Source organism: Heteronotia binoei, chromosome 11 (genome assembly GCF_032191835.1).
Source record: "Heteronotia binoei isolate CCM8104 ecotype False Entrance Well chromosome 11, APGP_CSIRO_Hbin_v1, whole genome shotgun sequence".
Lineage (NCBI taxonomy): Eukaryota > Metazoa > Chordata > Lepidosauria > Squamata > Gekkonidae > Heteronotia > Heteronotia binoei.
Window position 1 is genome coordinate 43920982 of NC_083233.1, and position 21887 is coordinate 43942868.

The following is a 21887-nucleotide window of genomic DNA, read 5'->3' on the forward strand; positions in this document are numbered from 1 at the left end:
TAAAATATACAAAACAGAATAAAATCAAATTAATATATAATACAGATGCATGTTATATTGGCCTTCACACAAGCATGATGTAGCCTAGCGAGTTAACTCCCAGCTATTAGAGAACTATTGGTGTAAAGGGCTCCCATAACATCCATAGAAGACCAAGACTAAGAAGTGATGAACTCTGTGTATGATAAGGGGGTATTTAGAAAGCCCCCATGTCTCAGCTGAATTCTAACACCTACACTCTGCTAGCTCTCAAATCCTAATAAAGTGAGCAAATGTCTCAATTATGCAGAACAAAAGCACAAATCTCTTTACTTAGAATAACACTTTGTTCAAGGTTTACACCCTATGGTTATTACAAAGTACAAAAATACATACTTCTTTGTAATTATATTTCAATGTATGCAAGAGCACATCTCTGAAACTTGCTATTAACTATCACCTAGCCTCTACAGAGTTAAATCATTTAATCCTTCTATGAAATGACACGCACATACACGTTGGTGGACATACTGTTCTCCATAACACTTAGCTTTGCTTCTGTGTCTATAGTTTTTATAAATGCTGTTACCAAATTTAACAATAACTACTTAAAAACCATCAACCATAAGAAACAAGGCAAATTACAAATCTGGCTTGGTGTCAAAATTCGACTATACCATCTATGTGTTTGAGAGACCTAGCTCAGCTTTTCTGTTTTCAAATACATCCACAAACCACAAACATAAAAAACATGCTTTTCCAAGCACACCTGAACATTTGCAAGACTGATGGAAAAGCCAAAAAGGTGGAATTGTTCAAAGTATATGTGACACTCCTAGAAGCAGCTAGGCTGACAGAAAAGGATCTGAAACCATGTGTACACTGCAATTATTAGACAATTCTAAATGCATTTTCAAAATTTATATTGATTTCAATGGGATTTGTTTCCAAGTATGTTCAGTATCACCATCATCCTGTTTGGTTAGGTTTCCAGTAGCTGCAAGGTACTTTTATTTAGTTACTTGCTCCATTCCAGTGCTCTAATCATCCTTCTTTGTCTGTAAAACTAAAAATAAAGGATTGACGCTCTTTCTGTAACTGCATCAAAAAATCACCTTTCTGGAGTAACAATTACTGTGTTGCTTCTGTATAGAGATGAACTAGAAGAGAAAAAAAATGACCCTCGACCACCTTAATATAATCACAATATTAATAACATTTACATTAAGCACCCAACATAAAAATTATCCTAATCCTGTAATGAGAAAAAAACTAAGATAGTACACAATTTCGTTAAAATAAGCAAATAAATAGTTTTGGAGTTTTTTTTAAAAATGCATTCATCCTGCTAATTGCAGGGAGGATTGAAGTAAGTTGCTTCATATTTTTCACCTAGACCTCTATCCATGACAGGTGACCAGATGACCTATGGCCAACTGCACAAACAGCCCTTTCCATCATCTGCGTGCAAGTGTGCGTCTATGAATATATAGGCATAAATGGTTAGGTGTTAATTGGGTACAGTTATTGTGAGCTGGTGTGTGGGTAAAATTGGCTGTAATGCAAGATGGAGGTGGTGAGCAATCACCACGGTGAAGCAATTAATCAGCTAGCAGCAAAACATTAGATTTAAGTGGGCTGTTTCCCTCTGATTGGTCCATCAAGGTTTTTTCAAACTCTAATCCCTTCTGGTACATGGCTGGTACTTTTCAGATATTTTGACCTGGTCTTCTCTCTGTTAGAGGGTAGCAAGGTAAGAATAAAGAAACCGATGAGGCAATACAAGTGTTAAAATGTAAAAGGTTACATATAAAATCCACTTAAGGAAACCAGATGATCTTAAGTGGATTTTATATGTAACCTTTTATATATCCATGGTCCAGATCAGATGCTAAGAGTATGGTTTCCCCATCCAAGATGAGGGTGGGGAATATTGTCAAATTAAAAACAAAGGAAACTTGGCAGGTCAGTCCTATGGTTCTGCTGTATGGGGTGCCCACTACACCTGCAGCATAATGTAATCAGGATCAGTGTTCCCTCTGAGTTAGCATGAGCTAGCTCACAAATTTTTAGCCTCCAGCTCACACATTTTTGTCTTAGCTCAGAAAAAATGGCCCCAGAGCACAATAATTTATGCAGTAGCTCACAGCTTTAATGCTAGTAGCTCACAAGACTCTGCAGCTTAGAAGGAACATTGGTCAGGATCCTATGCACACCCAGCCACAAAGTGAGCAGCACACCACAACTAAAAGCAAATATGGTGGATGTAGGAATAGCATAGAAGGAGCAGCAACAGTTATAGGAGGAACATAGGAATAGTTACTCTGGCAATAATAAACTCCACTGACATTAATCACAGTAGTGCTTGCCAACACATCAGCTATGGTTAGAAACTGCCAATCAATACATGGTGACAGAGGGAAAATTATGTTTCTATCACAACCCAGTATGCTTACAGTTGTCTCACCCAATCAGGCATATTGCTTCCTTCATCAGAACCTCTCAAGTCTTGTCAGGAGGCATGCATGTAGAAAGCAGAGACTTACCAAGGTAAAAGTTTGAGTCTAATAGCACCTTTAAGTCCAACAAAGTTTTATTGAGAATGTGTGTGCTAAAAGCACACTTCATCAGACAATAGTATGGGATGGAATTAGCAGTCCTACATATAGAGAGTGGGCAGTGACTTAGTATGCAAAATAGTGAAATGTTTTTAGCATATTAAAAGAATGACAAGTCTGGTAATTGTCAGTTTGGGTGGACTGAGCGGAAAAAACAGCAAAGGCAACAAATAGGGTTGCCAATCCCCAGGTGGGGGCAGGGGATCCCCCGGTTTGGAGGCTCTCCCCCCGCTTCAGGGTCGTCAGAAAGCAGGGGGAGGGGAGGGAAATGTCTGCTGGGAACTCTGTTATTCCCTATGGACATTTATTCCCATAGAAAATCATTGAGAATTGATCCGCGGGTATCTGGGGCTCTGGGGGGACTGTTTTTTGGGGTAGACGCACCAAATTTTCAGTATAGCATCTAGTGGCTCTCCCCAAAATACTCCCCAAGTTTCAAAAATATTGGACCAGGGGGTCCAATTCCATGAGCCCCAAAAGAAGGTGCCCCTATCCTTCATTATTTCCTGTGGAAGGAAGGAATTGAAAAGGTGTGCCATCCCTTTAAATGTGATGGCCAGAACTCCCTTTGGAGTTCAATTATGCTTGTCACAGCCTTGATCTTGGCTCCACCCCTAATGTCTCCTGGCTCCACCCCCAAAGTCCCCAGATATTTCTTAAATTGGACTTGGCAACCCTAGCAACAAATGTCAGAATTGGAGATTGATATCAATGTCATTAGGTCTCTAAATTGTGAAGAGTAATAAATTAGAGTCTGTTGTGATGTTCCATTGGAGAGGGATTTTGACTGTTTTATTGCATAATATCACAGACATTATTCTGATACTGTTCTAAAAGAGAAAGAAATTGGAATACAGTGGATGTATAGTGCTACTTGGTGAGGATGGGTTTAGCATATGTAATGAGATAAGAAACCAATATCCCTGTTCAGTCCCAGGGAGGTGTTGGTTCCAGGTTTCAAAATAACTTGTAATTCAGCAATTCAGACCAACATGGTTGCCCACCTGGATCTATACTACATGTTTATATGGGTAAGGGGAACATGCTTTTTTATGAGTGGAGAAGGGAGTTACCCAGATCAGGAAGAATGGGAGTTGTAATAGCAAGCTCAAAGGAGGCAATTCTTAAAGCTCTAGTAGTGCTGTAGGAAAGAGCACTTCAATGGAAAACAGAAGATGAGAGGGTGAGTTCAACCCCAAGGAGATGAAGATGTGGTCTTATAAACTCATGGTTAGTTTTATAGTCTCTTGATCAATTGTTTTGATCTAGTTTTGATACTGTAGCTCACTGCCTTAGGGTCTATAGGGAGGAAGGAAAAACAGTCTAATAAATACTCCTCCTTTGGAGGCCATCTTGCTAGTAACAATTACTCTTAACAGCAAATCTGATAGTACAATGTCTATTGGTAGAGCGCTGAAGCAGGGTTACCCACAAAAAAAGACGGAGAGTTATACATACTCTGGGGACTCCCCAGGTATACAGAAAAATATTTTGTAAATTTAAAAAATGGTTGTGCATGCTTTTTGTTCTCCAAAAGCTGGAGAATATTGAGTGTAATTGAGCAGTAGAATGAGTCCATAGGGTGAACATTTCATGGAAAGCATCTCCTGACCCCATGCCAGGGTAATTCCAAGTATTTTGACACCCCAAGCAAAGTGCATCCATTGCCTCCTGTGCCACTGCCTCTTTGGTCCAAGCCAGACCCCAGCACTCCAGCAAAAGTCCAACAGGTGATGTTCCTCACCAACTAATAAGGTTGTCAACAACCTATGCAGAATCTTGGCCACTGCAACATATTGCTTCTGCTGATCTCAAGCCCAGACTGCCTTCCGCTGTCCAAGGACTTCTGAAGACATTCCTGAAATATTCCTATTTGCCACATCTGTGATCTGCAACAAATCCACAGAGCTTTTTTAAAAACTAGAATTAACAATCTAATAAAAATCATAGGGCCAGTCTCCTATTTTAAATTACAAGCAAGCTGTGAATGCCTTTGCTCTAAAGTGCCTTGTATTGAAGGGGTGTACTCTCAGTATTAGTGAAGAGAAATCATTGCGAGAACAGGTCTAGTGTAGACAAAGATCTAGAGATCTCAGTAACTGAGCAGAAATTAGAAATACAGTTTTCCAAACAATAATCACAGCATTGTCTTTTACAAAGAAGAAATAAATCACTATCTAGAGACAAGGATGATGGGATAGAACATCAGGAAAATTTTATCCAGAACACAATATCCGGAAGGATATTTAAAAATTAGAAAATTGTAAAAAAAAATTCTCCATAAGAGCAAAAGTACAAAAAAAGCCTCAGTGAATGTTACAAATTTGCTAAACGAGAGACTAGTAGCTATTTATAATCTATACACCATTCCTATTCCATCACAGAGATAGGCGTACAGTTTGGGCTTAAGCTTCAAAAACATGCAGGAGACTATAATTTGGGCTTCAAAATCTTGCTCCTTTCCTATAGCAGCTTTTTCTTGTTCTTTTGCCCTTCCTTTTCCTCAAAACCAGAGGACGACATAATACTCTGGAGAGCTGTGGTGTTAATTCAGTCTCTTCAAGTGTTTCCCAAATGTAAATGTTAGATCTTTTTTCATTTCTTTCATCTGTTAAGCCAGTTTGGTGTAGTGGTTAAGTGTGCGGACTCTTATCTGGGAGAACCGGGTTTGATTCCCCACTCCTCCACTTGCACCTGCTAGCATGGCCTTGGGTCAGCCATAGCTCTGGCAGAGGTTGTCCTTGAAAGGGCAGCTGCTGTGAGAGCCCTCTCCAGCCCCACCCACCTCACAGGGTGTCTGTTGTGGGGGAGGAAGGTAAAGGAGATTGTGAGCCGCTCTGAGACTCTTCGGAGTGGAGGGCGGGATAGAAATCCAATATCTTCTTCTTCTTCTTCTTCTTCTTCTTCTTCTTCTTAATAACAGACATTCTGTATGGCTCCTTGAATTTATCATATAGCACATTTTATATCTAGTATAAATTTCACAGAATAGTAACATGTATGCAAGATACCATAAAGACTACATCAGATTGGAAGCAGACATTAGGAAGGAAAATGAAACAGATGTTATTAGAGGTCTAATTTAATAGCTGTTCTGTTTGTACCATCAGAGTTATGTGTACCATGGCTGTTGTGTGTGTACCATCAGAGGTGGCTGTACACATGTTTCAGCCTATCTTAGTGGCTTTAAAAATAGGATAATGGAGATTTGTATTAGGGAAAACACAGCAGTCATGCAAATACAATTTGCTTTTCTTGCAGAGGCTAGAGTCACATAGGAGGGCTAACTCATGGTTATTATATACAAAGAGCCACAGATTTTGCACAGCAGCAATTGGAAGTTTTTATACAGACAGTACAAGGTTTATTGTCTAGATTTGCTGTTCCTGGAAAGAATACCGAAGATAAGATTCTGATAGATTATATTATAGCAGATTAATAACAATAACAAATTCTTATAATAGCCCATTGCCATGCGTGCTTATTCCTAGATAAATTGCATCACAGCTCAGGAAACCTTGGAGATTTGGGGGCGATTCCTGAGAAGCAGAGTTTGAGAACGAGCAGGAAGATGACTGATACCATAGAGTTTGCCCTCCAAAATTGCCATTTCTTCCAGGGTGGTCGATCTCCGTAGTCTGGAGATAAACTGTAATCTCAGAAGAACTCCAAACCCCACTGGGAAACTGGCAACGTTGCTGCGGCTTGATTTATATGCATGACGCAGGGTAGGCACGTTATAGGCGGATTCTTATTTAAACTAGGCTCCTTCTGCTACAGGCCACGACAAATGCCTTTGAGGTTGAACCGGGAAGCTTCTCAAAAATGTTGTTTTAGTTCATCCCTATCTCGGTGGCTTCGAGGGAGAGAAGCCGAAGCTTGGTTTTATTTTACTGGTGGTGGTAGCAAAGCCGCCAGAGGAGGGCAAAGTGATCACCTGAAGCTGCCTCAGATTTTGGAAACGAATTTTGTCAACGACTCCTGTAGGAAGCCATAAAAGGAATATAACTGTCAACCGATATATTTCTATAGGCACACAGGTACCCTTTTCCTGTTAGTTTGACTTTTGTGTGTATTTTTGCTTCAGGGCCTCAAAAGCCCGCCACCAGCTATCAGCCTGCAGCGGTTCTTCCGACAGATCGGCCTCAGAAAAACGCGCATGCGCCAATTCATACAACTGCCACCACTCTCTGTCTCGTGTTAGCAGCTTCGAAGTGCTATTTTTTCCATTGTACGCAGGCGTAGACAGATATTCCTGCCGGCCCCGAAAGAAAGTGATTACGTCAAGGATAGGCGACACGCTCTTGCTCTTTTTCTCGCCGGTAAAGCAAAAGTCCGCCACGTTCCCGGCAGCCATAGCGACCAGTGACGAAAGGAGCCGGCCCGATAGGCTGCGGTAGGGGCGGGGATAGGAGCGAGCGAAGCCTCAGGGAGGCGGTGCTTCTGCGGCTGCTTTTTATTCTTGCTGCTGACAAAAGAGCCTGGAGTCGGCAGGCCTGGCCGGTCGGGTGAGTTAGGTGGTGGGCGGGTGTTCTCCTCTTGAGGGGGATAAAATAAATATTAGCTTCTCGGACTCTCCGTGAGGTGACGGCGGATGAGATGAACAGCCTCCCTTCCCCCATGTTATTCATGATGTGAAAGCAACGTTAAACCTCCTCCACCACCACGCACGTCTTACCCTCGAAACAGGAGACCAGTTTTGAGATGCGGGCTGTTGAGGCAGCTTTGTGGCGGCATCAGCCATCTCTTTGGGAGGAAGGGGGTAGTTGTCATTGAGGGGGGATGGTTGGGGGAATCTGGATAATCCCTAGAAGGTCAGACTTAGCCCACCACCTTAAGTTGGAGAGAGAACAGAAAAGAACCGGTGTCAGTGCCGGGTTGTCCCTCCTCCTCAAATGGTATTGGAGGGGGAGTTTCATTAATATTTCTTGTATAAATTGTTAATTTATTGTTGGTCTTCAACAGTGGTACTTTTAGGTGGAATGTGTGTGAGAACTTTTAGAGTTATTTGGGGATTGTAGAAGGGTATTTGACAAGGATGATGGAGGATGGTGGAAGACAGGAGGGCCTGGCGGGACTTGGTTCATGGGGTCGCAAAGAGTTGGACTTGACTGTGTGACTGAACAACAACAATTTGGCAAGGATTCATATAGAACTGCCTGAGTGGCAAGTTCTGTACTGTGGAGTTTGCAGAGTTGCATAAGGGATGACCCTTAACAAGTGCAAGATGTCTGGCACTCCTGTTAAAAATAAAATCCAACATTGGCTGCCACAGCAGCTCTAAAACATCACTGAGAGGGGCTAGTGGCCAGCGGGAGAAGCTGATAAAGTCTGGTCTATACATCTGGTGCTGTGGCTTCTCTTTTTTGCCCGTCCCACCTTTCCCATTGGCTGCTGCCTTGACAGGCCTGGACAACATCCCCTGCTGTAAACATCACGTGGCCCAGCTGCATTTTTGTCGGGGTGCTGGCCTGCAGAGTACCAGGATAATATTGCCTCTCTTTGCAGTTCACGTTCATTTCCCACTTGTTTCTTGGATCCCTTGTGCCTTGCCAGATTTGCTTGAAATATTTAGGAAGGGGTGTGTTTTATTAGAGCCCTGGGAATGGGGAGAAGGGGAGTAGAATTCTGATTTATGTTCAGATTTCTGTAACCTTAATATTTCCAAGAACAACAGTGTGATTCAGAAATGTGGCATCACCATCAGTCCTATCCAGGTTCCTGTCTTTTATTGGCTTCCAGCATAAATAATTTTATACATGTGCAGTTTTAAGGATCAATTGGCAGGACTATGTTTTGTGAGTAACTGCTGTGAGTTCTCATAGTGCTGACTCCCAAACATTGATTTTGTATTGCATCATGTGTCCTAGTACCTTTTTATTTAATTTTTAGACTTTAAACATCACTCTACAAAAGGAAAAAAGTAGAATGAGTAGGGAGATGGTCATAAGAAGAATACTTCCAGCCAGTCCCAGTAGACAAACCAGCATCATGTCAATATCTTTTATTGTTTAGGCTGAAGACAAAAAGTAGCCTTGGAATGTTTCCCTTGTGGAGAGCTGAAATATGAAGGTTGGGCCATAAATAATGATAATAACCTTTCTTTGCTAACTGCACCACACCAAGTTGGTATCAGAGCTAGCAGTTGTTGAACCTATTGGTTCTGATTTCCAGATATATTCAAGTTTACATATAAAATTACATCCTTGTTTTTTGATATATTAACCCCCAACCTCTCCTCATTTAAAAATTCACAATCATTAGTACAGAGTAGGAACTCTTTTCCACCTGTAATTGTGCACTGAATGAGTGGGGAAAACTAATCATCTTCTTAGCAGCTTTCCCCTGACCTAATTGATTCAAATATGTTAATAGGTAGCTAGTCTGTGTTATGAATTGTAGTGATCTACATAACATTCAGCAGCTACCATCTATTTCTGTAACTAGTAATACTTTAGGTTACCTCACAGGTAGAAACCAAAGACATGACAAATGAATTAATATATAAGTATTGGTCAACAATACTATTGCTGGTATAACTTTAAGCTCAGTTTAATTACTTTCTTGAAACTATTACGTCTGATTGTCAATGAAAGATAAAATGTTTTAAAGATAGTGAGTGGTGAATTTATTTATTTTATTTATTTTAGTAGATTTATATTCCACCCTTTCCCATAGGAGGGCTCAGGGCAGATTAAAGACATGAATAAATGACAATTAAAACCCAGCAATAAAATAATAATAAAACAATATAAAAACAGAAACTATAAGATAAGATACAACATAGACAGTGCGGGCACATTTTATAGATTAAAACATATATCCTGACAGAGTTTGCCTCTGGTATAAGACCATGGAGAAATAGTCTTGCTTGATTCCTGTCCCCAGTGCAGCCTCCCTCCACAGTCCCAGCACAACTTTTTCAAACATCTAAGAGAGGGTCCTCCCTTTTATTTCAGCAGAAAACTTGTATGATCTAACTCATGGTACTTTAGGTGTGTGGTGGCAATGCTGGTTAACATAAGAACATAAGAAAAGCCATGTTGGATCAGGCCAAAGGTCCATCCAGTCCAGCACTCTGTGTCACACAGTGGCCAAAAAACCCAGGTGCCATCAGGAGGTCCATCAGTGGGGCTAAGACACTGGAAGCCCTCACACTGTTGCCCCTCCCAAGCACCAAGAATACAGAACATCACTTGCCCCAGACAGGGAGTTCCAACAATACACTGTGGCTAATAGGCACTGATGGACCTCTGCTCCATATGTTTATCCAATCCCCTCTTGAAGCTTGCTATGCTTCTAGCCTCCACCACCTCCTGTGGCAGTGAATTCCATGTGTTAATCACCCTTTGGGTGAAGAAGTACTTCCTTTTATCCATTCTAACCCGACTGCTCAGCAATTTCATTCTCGTATTGTGAGAAAGGGAGAAAAGTACTTCTTTCTCTATATCCCATGCATAATCTTGTAAGCCTCTATCATGTCATGGAGTGCTGGAAACTGGACATATATCTTGAAGGATTAATAGACAATTACTGAATGGCCCATAAAGATTTGGCACTAAATATTAGAGAGTATAAGCAAATCACATATGAACCAGTCAAAATTTTCCCACAACAATGGTCTCTTGATTTGTGTGAATGTATATTATGGCTCTCTCAATCACATGACAAGTTAGATGTTTATTTAATTAGCTACTGTGACTCCTCTGAAATATGTTTAATGATTTAAAAACACACATTACTGATATTCTGGGCAAACTTTAGTTATTAGCTTTTCCTAGAATTTTTATACATATAGATGAAGAAGAAGATAGAAGATATTGGATTTATATCCCGCCCTCCACTCCGAAGAGTCTCAGAGCGGCTCACAATCTCCTTTACCTTCCTCCCCCACAACAGACACCCTGTGAGGTGGGTGGGGCTGGAGAGGGCTCTCACAGCAGCTGCCCTTTCAAGGACAACCTCTGCCAGAGCTATGGCTGACCCAAGGCCATTCCAGCAGGTGCAAGTGAAGGAGTGGGGAATCAAACCCGGTTCTCCCAGATAAGAGTCTGCACACTTAACCACTATACCAAACTGGCTCTCCTATAGAGCCGGAATTAATTTTTTTAATTGACCTTGTTTGTTCCTGTGAACTGGCACAATGCCAGTTTGGACTCCTTCTGTGTTTAAATGAGGTAGTGAATACTAATTACAAGTAGTTCATGAAGAATTGAATCCTAATAATTAGACACATAGTGCAAAGTAATTGTAGATCTTATTCATTTCCTAAGACAGAAAAAGTTATCAGAATTCAGGGAAATATGCAAGTTCCTTACAGATCACTTCGTACAATCTCCAGAATTCTGACTTGGCCAAGAATAAAGGTTCTGAAATAACTACAGTCTTTGGCATCTCCTTTTTTTGGAACTGGAAGATAGATTAAGCATTTATTTTCCACATTTGCTGGTATAGTCTTGTTAAGATTTTGATGAATTTAGTTTCTGCAGCTTGAAATAGTTCTATTGATATCCCATCTGCTTCTGGTAATTTTCTCTCAATTGCTTTGACTGCAGATTTCACTTCACTTTCTAAAACTGCAGGTTCTTCAAAAGATTCTTCTTTGAAGTAATCTGTTATCCTTTCATTTCTTCCATATAGTTCTTCAGTATGTTGTACCTATCTTTTCTTCATTTTGTCCTGCTGAGCTAATGTATTTCCATGTTGATCTTTTCGGATCTCTGTGCTTTTAAATTTTCTTTTGATTTCTTGGATCTTGTGGAATAGATCTTTTTTCTTTCTTGTTGTTCTCTTCTATTTATTTACACTGGTTATCATAGTAGTTCTCTGTGTCTCTACATTCTGGTTGCTGGAACGCTGCATTTAGTTTTCTGTTTCTGTCACCTTTTGCTTATCTACCTTTAGCAATTGTAAGAGATTCATCCATCATCAGCCATTTCTTTGCCTACTGGAAGAGTCTTTTGCATGTTCTTCTTTGATAATATCTTTAGTTTCAATCCATTGTTCTTATGGGTCCCATTCATTTGAATCTAGTGTTCTTTATATGTGGTCTTTAAATTTTTCACAATGATGTTGAGATTTAATTTTGGCACTGTGCATGTTTTGGTTTTTCTGCAACTTTATTCTAATTTTTAATATTAACAGTTCATGGTCTGTTCTACAGTCAGCTGCTGGTCTTGTTTAGCAGCAGAAATATTGCTTCTTCATCATTTGCTTCCAATTATGTAATCTATTTAATTTCTGTATTAGCAGGGTTTTTCAGGGTATGAGATTATCAAAAATGGGTTACCATTGCCTTCTTATGGCCAGAACTGACCACAGTTAGCAGAAGTGTCACTGCCATTGTCTGATAGATCCACCAGTGTCACCTTCCACTACTACTCATTCATATGTGAAGTCATATTTTTGAGGTACACTTGCATAGGTCCTTCAGGGACAAGGTTTAGGAATATGCTGTATAAAAGAGCTTAAAGAGGCATCTCTTGGGATGACCATTGTTTGATATCAACTTAAATTTTATCTTCTGTTTAATTCAGACAGATGTACCAAAAAAAGTTGTCCCTTTCCCCCATACTTCACACCAGTAAGTAATGTCTTTTATTCATCATCCTTAATGTTAAGTATCATTCTTCACACCAGGCTTGAAGTAAAAATTGTTGCAGTTAGGGTAATCTTTTGTTCTAAATATCAATTAAAAGAGGCTCATACACTATAGATTGGGTCCTTTACATCTTAATGGCTGTTTCTAGTGCTGCACACATGTGGAAATATTTTTCAAAGGGTATTTTTAAAAATATCATAGTAGAACTGTTGGTTTGAAACTGAAAAATCTGTGAGCAAATAGTCTTGTTTCAGTATTATTACATTATTAATCTGCTTTCCAAGCAACCACAAATTTATGAAGACAAAATCAGTTATCATTGCTATTTTCTTTCCTCCTGCAGGTTTGCCAAAATGCTTTCACTTTCCTAAAAGTAATCTGGAACAGAAGCCTACGGGGACAAAACATCCTAAAAGCAGAAAGGGCAGCACAAAGGATTCTGTGCCAATGCAGCAACAAAAAAGACAGCCAGAGTTAGTGGAAGGAAATCTTCCAGTCTTTGTATTCCCCACTGAACTTATATTTTATGCTGATGACCAGTCAACGCACAAACAGGTGTTGACTCTCTATAATCCCTATGAATTTGCCTTAAAATTCAAAGGTGGGTCTCAAGTACAACTTCATTTTAAAAACTTGTTTCAGTATGGTTTTGTACTATTTAAATTCAGAGAAACTGTAGCCAGAATAGGTGTTGACTGTTAAGTATGGTCATCAAGCTTGTGATGTATTTATGCCTTAATACTTCCAATTTTCTTTTATTTCAGTTCTTTGTACAACTCCAAATAAATATGTTGTGGTGGATGCTGCAGGTGCAGTGAAGCCTCAGTGTTGTGTTGATATGTAAGTAAAATAGCTATTTTTGGTTGGATTGTATTGAAACAGGTTTGGAGTGAATAGCGGCCCTGCTTTTCCCCAAAACAACATATTTTCATAGTGCTACAAATTAGTAAAAACTAACTTGCATTTTGAAACAATTTATCAAGTTTTGAATTCCTTGAAAAAGTTTAAAATATTATAGAAAATCTGTAATGGCTTTTTGTTGTTTACACTAGATGTCTAATTAGTTGATGGTCAGAAATGGCAAGCAAATAGTAGCCTTAATTGAAATTAGTGGCAGAATCAGCACATGTTGCAACGAATATGATGTGTTTAAATCTTTGGCATTTTTCAGAATCTACTATCCTCTCATTTTTGTTGTTTTTTCCTTTAGTGTTCTAACCAACTCTGTTGTCACTTGTCCCAGGTATAAATTCTCACCAAAAGATAGTAGTTCTGTCAAAGAAATAGGAAATACTGTTGGTGTACACAGTAGCAGTGCTCTCCTTGAAAGTGGCAGTTCTTATAGTGGCAGTAGCCACTTTCACAAAGAAACTAAATTTCTGTCCCCTTCATAGTCTCTTTTTACTGGGACAAATCTGTTTCACAAAAAAGTAGAGGGGGAACATTTTGGCTGAGCTCTATAATATAACACTGAACATGAAAAATCCTACTGAAGAGACACTTCACTGGGAGTCCCTTTTTGCCTTATGGCTTATTTATGGCAGATACTCCATGATGATGCCAACAGTATGAGAACGAAAACTACAGTCACTGTGGGGAAGAACTACCCCTTCAAAGGAATCCACCAGCATGTTACAGCAGGCAGTATTAACAAAAAGATTTGCAAGATCCAGATCTTTCTCAACCCCAATGTGATCCTTTAATTTCATGGCCATTCCAGGACAACTAATAAAAGTATTTTACACTTCATTGTATGAATTCTTGGAATAGGTTGGGTTAGTGTGGGATAATGATTAGCACAGAGGTCCCCAGTCTGGTGTTTGTGGGCACCATGGTATCCACAGACAGCTTGGTGTAGTGGCTAAGTGTGCAGACTCTTATCTGGAAGAACCGGGTTGATTCCCCGCTCCTCCACTTGAACCTGCTGGAACGGCCTTGGGTTAGCCATAGCTATCACAGGAGTTGTCCTTGAAAGAGCAGCTGCTGTGAGAGCCCTCTCAGCCCCACCCACCTCACAGGGTGTCTATTGTGGACGAGGAAGATATAGGTGACTGTAAGCCGCTCTGAGTCTCTGATTCAGAGAGAAGGGCGGGGTATAAATCTGCAGTCATCTTCTTCTTTCCTGGGGCCCAGTAAATGTTTTTGGAAAGTTAGTGGAGCCAGTTGGCACTTGGGCAGCAGGGCTTCTGACTGGCCACTGGAGATCCAGTGGGCTGGGCACATTAAAACAACATTGTTTCAACAGTGGCTGCCACCACAGTGTTGTTTTTTTTCTCTTTCACTCTTCTTTCCCAATGTATTTAAAGAATTATCCCTGTTTTCCTCTGTCCTTAGTCTTCTTCTGTGTGTGGCTCTGCTTCCTGTGGCAGCCATTTTGTGGTTGGGCTTGCCACCCCTCTGTGTCAGGATTCCATAAGTGACTGCAGGCTCAAAAAGATTGGGGACCCACAGATTAGTATTTTGAACTAGGCCTGGGGAGACTTTGGTTCAAATCCCCAATCTGCTGTGAAGCTCACAGGATGAGCTTGTGCTAACCATTCTCTCTTAGTCTAAGCGACATTACAGGCTTGCGTGTATAAAATGGAAGTGGGGAGAGTCATATACTCCGCCTTGAGTTCATTAGAGATAGAGTGGGATAAATGTCTGATAAATATCAGAATAAAATGTTCCTAAGATCTAACATGTGGACTTAATAGAATAGAGTTTGACTGTGTTGCGCTAGTAGATCAGGATCTACTGTCTAAAATAGGAGAGGGAGAGGGCTTGTAAATCAGGCCATGAGAAGTTCTCTCTGTGAGCAAAATACTATATAATTTTTAAGTACCTGTTCATGCTTTCATCAAGAGTAACAACACTGCTATACATTTTAATTGGCAGTAATCACATAATGCTTTCCTTCCTCTCCCAAGATAATGCATAACAATCATGAAGCTTGCTTCCCTTACAGTGTGATTCGTCACCGAGATATTCGACCTTGTCACTATGGTGTGATAGACAAATTTCGGCTCCAGGTCTCTGAGCAAAGCCAGAGGAAAGCATTAGGGCGGAAAGAAGTCATAGCAATGTTGCTTCCCACTGCGAAGGAGCAGCAGAAAGAAGAAGAGGAAAAAAGGATAAAAGAACACCTGACTGAAAGTGTCTTCTTTGAGCAGACTTTGTGTCAGCCAGGTAGCTAGATAATTAGGATGTTATTTTGGCTTGATCTCTAGAGAGCCACCTCTTTAAAAATCATTGTTACTCTTATGGGGGGAAAATGCACCTCTTAACCCTTTTATTTATATATGTTCTGTTCCATATGATTTCCATAGTGGCCCTGGCAGCTGTGATCAAAGATGAACATTCTGCTTATGAATGACTAACAAAATGTCTGGCATTACAGTGAGAATAGTGAGCACGTTTTGCTGACATTGCAATATTGTCTCTGAGTGCAGCATTTTACACACACACACACACACATTCGGTATTTGCAATTCATTCTTATAGAGAAAAGTAAAAGGGTGCCCTCAGACACCCATGGGGCAAGGAATAAAAGTGCTCCCTTGTGGCGCTTGTGGTATTGCCAGCCACTAAGATACCTGCCCCTCTTTGAATAATACCCCTTTTCTGGATTATGTCTCCTGATCATGCAAGAGTGTAGGAGAATGCTGAGATCTGCTCTTATGCAGATTGGTAAATTTCCAGTCACCAGGATGGGTGGAGTGGCTCTGAAAAGAAAGGCTACCCCTTAACAGATTCCTAGCCGTGAAGGTGTTTCAAGTGGATTGGTTTTCTCCTCCACGTAAGTGATTAGAATGTTGGACTAGGATCTGCGAGACGTGGTTTTATATCCCTCTTCTGCCATGAAAACTTGCTGGGTGACCTTGGGCCAATCACACACACACTGCCTAATGTACCTCACAGGATTTTTGTGAGGATAAAATGGAGGACAGGAAACCAATGTTAAGGTTCTTTGAGTCCTCACTGGGGGTATAAATGAAGTAAAGAAAGAAAGAAAAGCTGTGCACTCAGGGGTGTAGCCAGAAAATTTTGGGTGGTGGAGCATTGGGAAATCCAGTGGGTCAGGAAAGCTGGGGGAAAGGAAGAGAAATAAGAGAGTTGGAAGCTGTTGATGGGATGGCTGCCCCACCTATAGCCAGCAGAAGAGGAAGAGGACTCAGCTTCAGGGGGTGAAAGGCTGCCATTCATTCCTCCTCCCCTCCTTGTGACTACTGGCTTCCTCAACTACATGAGTTGGGGAGGGAGAAATCTTCACCTGTCTATCTTTTGTATTTTGTAATTTTATTTTATTTTGCATTTTTAACAATCTGTTTATATTCTGGCCTGGAATAAAGAAAATGAGACTGAAGCTTCCCTAACTGTGCCTGGGGTCATTTTGGAAATCCCATGTGCATCTTACATTATTTTTTAGTATTAAAAAAATTCCTGTGGGGTGAGTACTCATCCGTGGGGGGCATTGCTCCCTAATGCCCTCATTGTTACGCACCTGGGTGCACTCAGACCCCATTGTGGTAGGGCAGGAGCCATCCACCCAGCCTTTGGTGAGAATGAAGTCAGCTTTCAGCATACCTCTGCCCCTTCATCTGCTTGATCCCACTGTGGGTAAAATTTGACACTCTTCCATGTGGCTTTTATTTCTGTATTTTACATAAATACAAGATGTCACATGTTGAGTGATTTTTCTCTCTATGATAGGAAAAGCCAAGAGCAACATTGTCTCTTTCCATAGACACTGTTGCTTTAAAATGTTGCTTAGATGTTTTTACTTTAATATTAAAAGCATTTGTTTTATTTAGTAAATGTAGGTTTCAATCCTGTTTCTTCCCAAGGTCATGGGGATGGGGCGTGCAAAACATTCAGTAAAAATGGTCCTCTGGTTTCACAGTTTGTTTAATGTTTTGCTAGTATGAATTAACTCGTTTAAAAAAGATAAGCATGCTGGTACGTTGTCTTCAGGGATAGGCCAAACCATTGTTCAAGTGCTTATTTGTTTGAGACATTTTGAAACGTTTGGCACTTCTTCATATATTCAGGCAGTCTTGTCCCAATCAGTCTGCTTCCAAAGGAAGAATGAGGGGTGGTAATATGAACAAGTTTTTTCTAGACTGCATCAGAAATAAGTGTACTGTAGAAGCCCCAAAGCCTACGGATTTCAAAGTTGATCTCTTAACCTGCCAGAGCTAGACACAAATGAGCTAAGCCAAGGTCTCTGTCACCAGAGCCATGCCACATACTAATAGTAATTTGCTATTCAGAATAAATTTTGCAAGTTTCCTTTATTAGCACAGTAATATATTATTTTCATTTATAGTTCACCTTTCTCACTGGGAATCAAGACAGATTCCAAGTATGATTTTAAAAAAAAACTTTTTCAGACAATCAGTAAGCAGATTGCAAAATATGGTAACAGCATTTGAAACTAATAGGAAAAAATCCTAGTATGGCAAAATAATGCTGCAGGGATGGGCTTGTTGAAGAGGGGGTGTGCAGAACCAAGAGCAACACATGCAAACATATCTGTTTAAAGCGGCAAAGCAATCTTTGTAAGAAAAACTTTTCCTTAATAAAACTCCCCTCCTGAGCAGATCCATTACACTGCAGCCTTGCTCCCTTAATGCACTTTAATGAAATCCAGAACACATTGGCATAAGCTGAAGTACAGAGCAGGGGAAGGAAACTGTGGGTGACCAGCACTGGTTCAACAAGGGATACCATCTGCTGTTGCCACTGAGAAACTACAGAACCTAACACTCTTTCCCAGATGCTTAGATCTATTTTTTGTATTTCTTCCTGCAACATGGTCAGTGGCCAAAGCACCTTGGGAGAGCAGGACGTAAAGGAATATTAGGAGCCCCTATCTCCTGGCAAGGCAGAGGCTGCTCCCCTCCAGAATCTACCACTTGAGGGCACCACCTCCCCATGCCATGCCATGGTAGGGACAAAAGTGGAGAGACGGTGACAGGATTCTAGAAGTCATTGACAGTTTGGGAGCTTACTAGAACAGAGAAATGCCTTGAAATTCTGACACTGGAATGCTTGCTTAATTCCCTCCATTGCATGGATGTGAGCAAGGGTGTGAGGGAACAGGTATACTTCCCCTGGGTGTTCAGGGAAGGCAGCCTAGGTTACAAGCCCATTACTGTGATATGGTCTGTTTATGATATTTGAGAAATAGGAATTTAATGGAATTGGATGGATATATGGTGTGGGATTGGGGTATGTGTGGGGTAGCTTTGTTTCAGGTCTGTGAGAATTGCTTGGACACTATTTGCTGGACTGTGACTATGAGAAACATGCTTCAGTTTTTAAAAAGGAAATTAAGCTTCTCGACCATGTTCTTTGCCATGGTTCATAATTCCTTGCTGTGGAGTCTTATAACAGCAATGGTTCTTCCTTCCTTTTCTCTGTGCAAGTACTGTAAAAGGATAATACAAAAGGTTTTTTGTTTTATTTGTTGCTGTTTTGGGTAGCTCTCTTTCTTGTGAAAAAGGATAATTGTAATTGCTGAGTGATACACTGCTCTCTTAGGCTCTTATAGCAGAAGTGAGCATGTGGGCGGAGCACACTAAAAAGGGGAAAGCATAATTGAAAGGGAAATGCTTTGCTCATGCATGATGCTGAATGTCTTTTCTCCTTTTTTTCCTTCAGAGCACAGAATTGCCTCCTCAGGGCCTAGTTTACTCACAGTCTTCCTGGGAATAGTGTGCATTGCAGCTCTCATGCTTCCCACATTGGGAGAAGTGGATTCCCTGGTGCCTCTCTACCTCCATTTAAGTGTGAATCAAAAATTAGTCGCTGCTTATGTATTAGGTAAGCATCCATTTTCACATATAGATATTAAACATTCAAAAGCAAAACTTGGCTATCAGGCTGGTTGGTGTTAGAACATCACTACAAACTTAAGTAAACAATCTCAGCATAAAACCTCACAAAACAAAGAATAAAACTGATTATGAACAATATATTTTGCAGTTCTTCCCTAACCACTTGATGTGGATAATTTGTCAGGCTAAACTAAAAAGAAAAACAGTTTGACATGTTCTCTGATTCCTTTCTTTCAGGTCTCATCACCATGGTTATCCTGAGAACATGAGTGATAATTTAATTGGATGTCAAGATTCTTTTTGGTTTTTTTACTGTGTTATAAATTCATATCATGAATGTGGACTGTCTTTTGACTCCCATTTGGCTCATTAAGATGCTACAGAAAGACAATTCAATGATTTTAGAGTACTTTTTTTTTAGTAATATTTTAACTGTTTAACTGCAAAAGACTCGAGCGCTCTGAGGTGCTTCTGTTACAGACAGCTATAAATTGTTTAGTGAATGAATCCAGAGAATCTTTTATATCTTCGCCTACTGTACAAAATCTTATTAAAATAACATTTTGTTGGGGGTTTTTTTGAATCCATGTTCACATCAGTGTTTAATCACCATAAAAGCCAGCAATTCTCCCTGCAACATTAATTTGTCTACTCCATGCCTGTAAGTATTGCGGTTAGTGCTAAATGATTTTTATGTACAGAATAAATCCCAGGATGGTCAGGCATCATAAAAAGTTGATAACCTGATAGTGAAAGCAGTATAAACAAGACAGTGTCATGTTTACATAGGAAAATAGTTCCTTCATATATCTTTGGCAAATGTGGGACACAGGGCTTATACTTGCAGCAGTGGTATCAGTTTCTGTTAAAACATATTGCCTCAATGCTTGCACATTGGTGCTTACCTTAATAATTCAGCAAGGATCAGCTTGGTACAGAATCCACTCCACTGGGGGATGGAGACTAACATTCCCTTGACTTGATATTATCTGCTTGATTATGTATAGAAACAAAGACAAAGCCTCTATTGACATGTATGTCATTAAATATGTTTGGTTTTTTCCCCTCTTTTGCAAGAAACTGATTTTGAGGATTTATTTCTACAACTTGTATACTTTTTCACTCTTGCGTCCATCCTTGGAAACCAGCTGTTATCTGTTTGGCATCTTCTGGTAGATCTCCTTTGTCTAGTTCAAAAGAAATTTCTCCTGTTTTCTTCCCTAGACCCACTTACTATAATGCTTGGGTTATTTCATTCTCATCCAAAGCTTTTTAAAAAGGTTTAATGCTCTTTGAGATGTGTAAAGAATGTTTTGAAAAATTAAACCTTTCCCCCCACTCTGTCATGGCTACCCTCTGTATATACACACGGAACATAAAAACAATGACCTACTGCACCTAGACTGATTTGGGAGTGAAATGTTTCATAATGGTGGTGCCACAATGTTTGTGCAGGGAGGTGAGAAGAATGACTGGAAAAACAGATAAAGGTGCTGATGGACTATTGGGAGGATTCAAACCACCCTTTCCTCAAGTGGTAATGTATCAGTATGTATGTGGTATCATTTAGTAAGCTGGTTGTCTGTGAGGTGGGTAAGGTGAACTCGTCACTAGCTGATAAAAAGTCAAATGCCAAAATGGTACAATGCTCCTCGGCACAATTTGGACATTGGGCCCATGTACATTATATTTTACTGATTTGTAAATGGTTGTTTGTAAATATCATTGGGAGTGTAACTATTTTTTTGTTAAATGTTTAAAAGCAATGTAAAATGCTAGTGCAGAAACTCAGGCCTCAGCTTTTTAGCAGGCTATATAGGCCTCTTGAGATATAGACAGAGAGCTGTAATGTGTGACCAGCTGTGAACATACTGCTTAACTTTTATTGCAAAGAGGATACACTAAGTATTGCATATTCCCTTTGCATCTACTCATGCATAACCCTCTCCCATTGTTGTTGCTTTACTTTTATTAGCAAGAAGAGGGTAGTGAGAATTTGCATCACGTGCAGTGGACCAGGCAGAGATACGTCATTAAGTGCTTTCGTGTGGGTTGCTCAATGAGTCTTATCTAGTGAGTGATGCAATAGCATGTCCTGCAACTGCTTTGTTCTGTAAGGTTGTTTACAATGGTCTTAGCTCTAGTGTGGAAGAGAGGACTGGATTGTTCTTGGCCCAAGGCATTCAGCAGCTACTGTGCTGGAAATTTATCATTTTGCTGCTTCAGATATAATTTGTCTTTGCTCTTACAGAGATTAAGACTAAAATTTCCTCACACTAAAGGATTTCCATGCAAAGAATTGTGACCCGCCCCCCACTGCAGCCTGAAATGCCCCTCCCATTGCTCCTGTGGAGGACTTAAGACCCCAAGAGCAGCATAAGTGGGGAATCGCAAAAAAAAAAAAGTGTATAAAGATACTTCTGACGGGTTTCCAAACCTTTGCCTGTTCTACACGTGATTCAGTAAGATGGCTGACAGTTTCTTTGTTCATTTCCTATTTGTACGTAAACATATTCTTAAATATGTGCCAACAATGCTGGTGGGTTTTGCTGGTTTGGCCTTTCCCTAAAAATGTGTGGAGTGTGGTATAATGTAGTTTGAATTTTTCTTACAAGAGAAAATCCTGAACCTCCTCTTTACTCCCTTGCAGTAATCAACAATTGAACAAGAGCTAAGCAAGAACATTTCACTGAGACTTGTGCAGGTGAACTTCCTGCAAGGTTTGCTCCATGGTTTGGTTCTTGCCTCCTAATTTATAGCCTCTAACACTCCCCCAAAATCCCCTGCTGCTGATCATCTCACAACAAGGCTGCCTATTGTGGACTATGGACAGGGAACTTCTATGATGTGCAGTGCTACAGTATTCTT

The 21887-nt window shown here is 40.3% G+C and overlaps 1 protein-coding gene across 3 annotated transcripts; it reads left to right on the forward strand.

The window, feature by feature from the left end:
• The first annotated feature begins 6914 nt into the window (after positions 1-6914).
• Positions 6915-20360, forward strand: MOSPD1 (motile sperm domain containing 1). Of its 3 annotated transcripts, XM_060249857.1 has the most exons (7): positions 8613-8669; positions 12134-12180; positions 12542-12799; positions 12963-13038; positions 15146-15366; positions 18844-19005; positions 19257-20360. In XM_060249857.1, the coding sequence occupies exons 2-7, from the start codon at positions 12138-12140 to the stop codon at positions 19286-19288; spliced, it is 792 nt and encodes a 263-aa protein (XP_060105840.1). In that variant the 5' UTR covers positions 8613-8669; positions 12134-12137; the 3' UTR covers positions 19289-20360. The 3 variants fall into 3 exon arrangements, with proteins under 3 accessions (XP_060105841.1, XP_060105842.1, XP_060105840.1); XM_060249858.1 differs by lacking the exons at positions 8613-8669; positions 12134-12180 and adding an exon at positions 6915-7105; XM_060249859.1 differs by lacking the exons at positions 8613-8669; positions 12134-12180 and adding an exon at positions 7168-7231.
• The last annotated feature ends 1527 nt before the right edge of the window (positions 20361-21887 follow it).

Coding starts and splice junctions, on each gene's coding strand:
- MOSPD1 (XM_060249857.1), top strand. CDS start 12,138: ATGTACCAAAAAAAGTTGTCCCTTTCCCCCATACTTCACACCA. Junction 15,367..18,843: donor GCAGACTTTGTGTCAGCCAG/GTAGCTAGATAA, acceptor TTTTTCCTTCAG/AGCACAGAATTGCCTCCTCA. Junction 19,006..19,256: donor AGTCGCTGCTTATGTATTAG/GTAAGCATCCAT, acceptor CCTTTCTTTCAG/GTCTCATCACCATGGTTATC.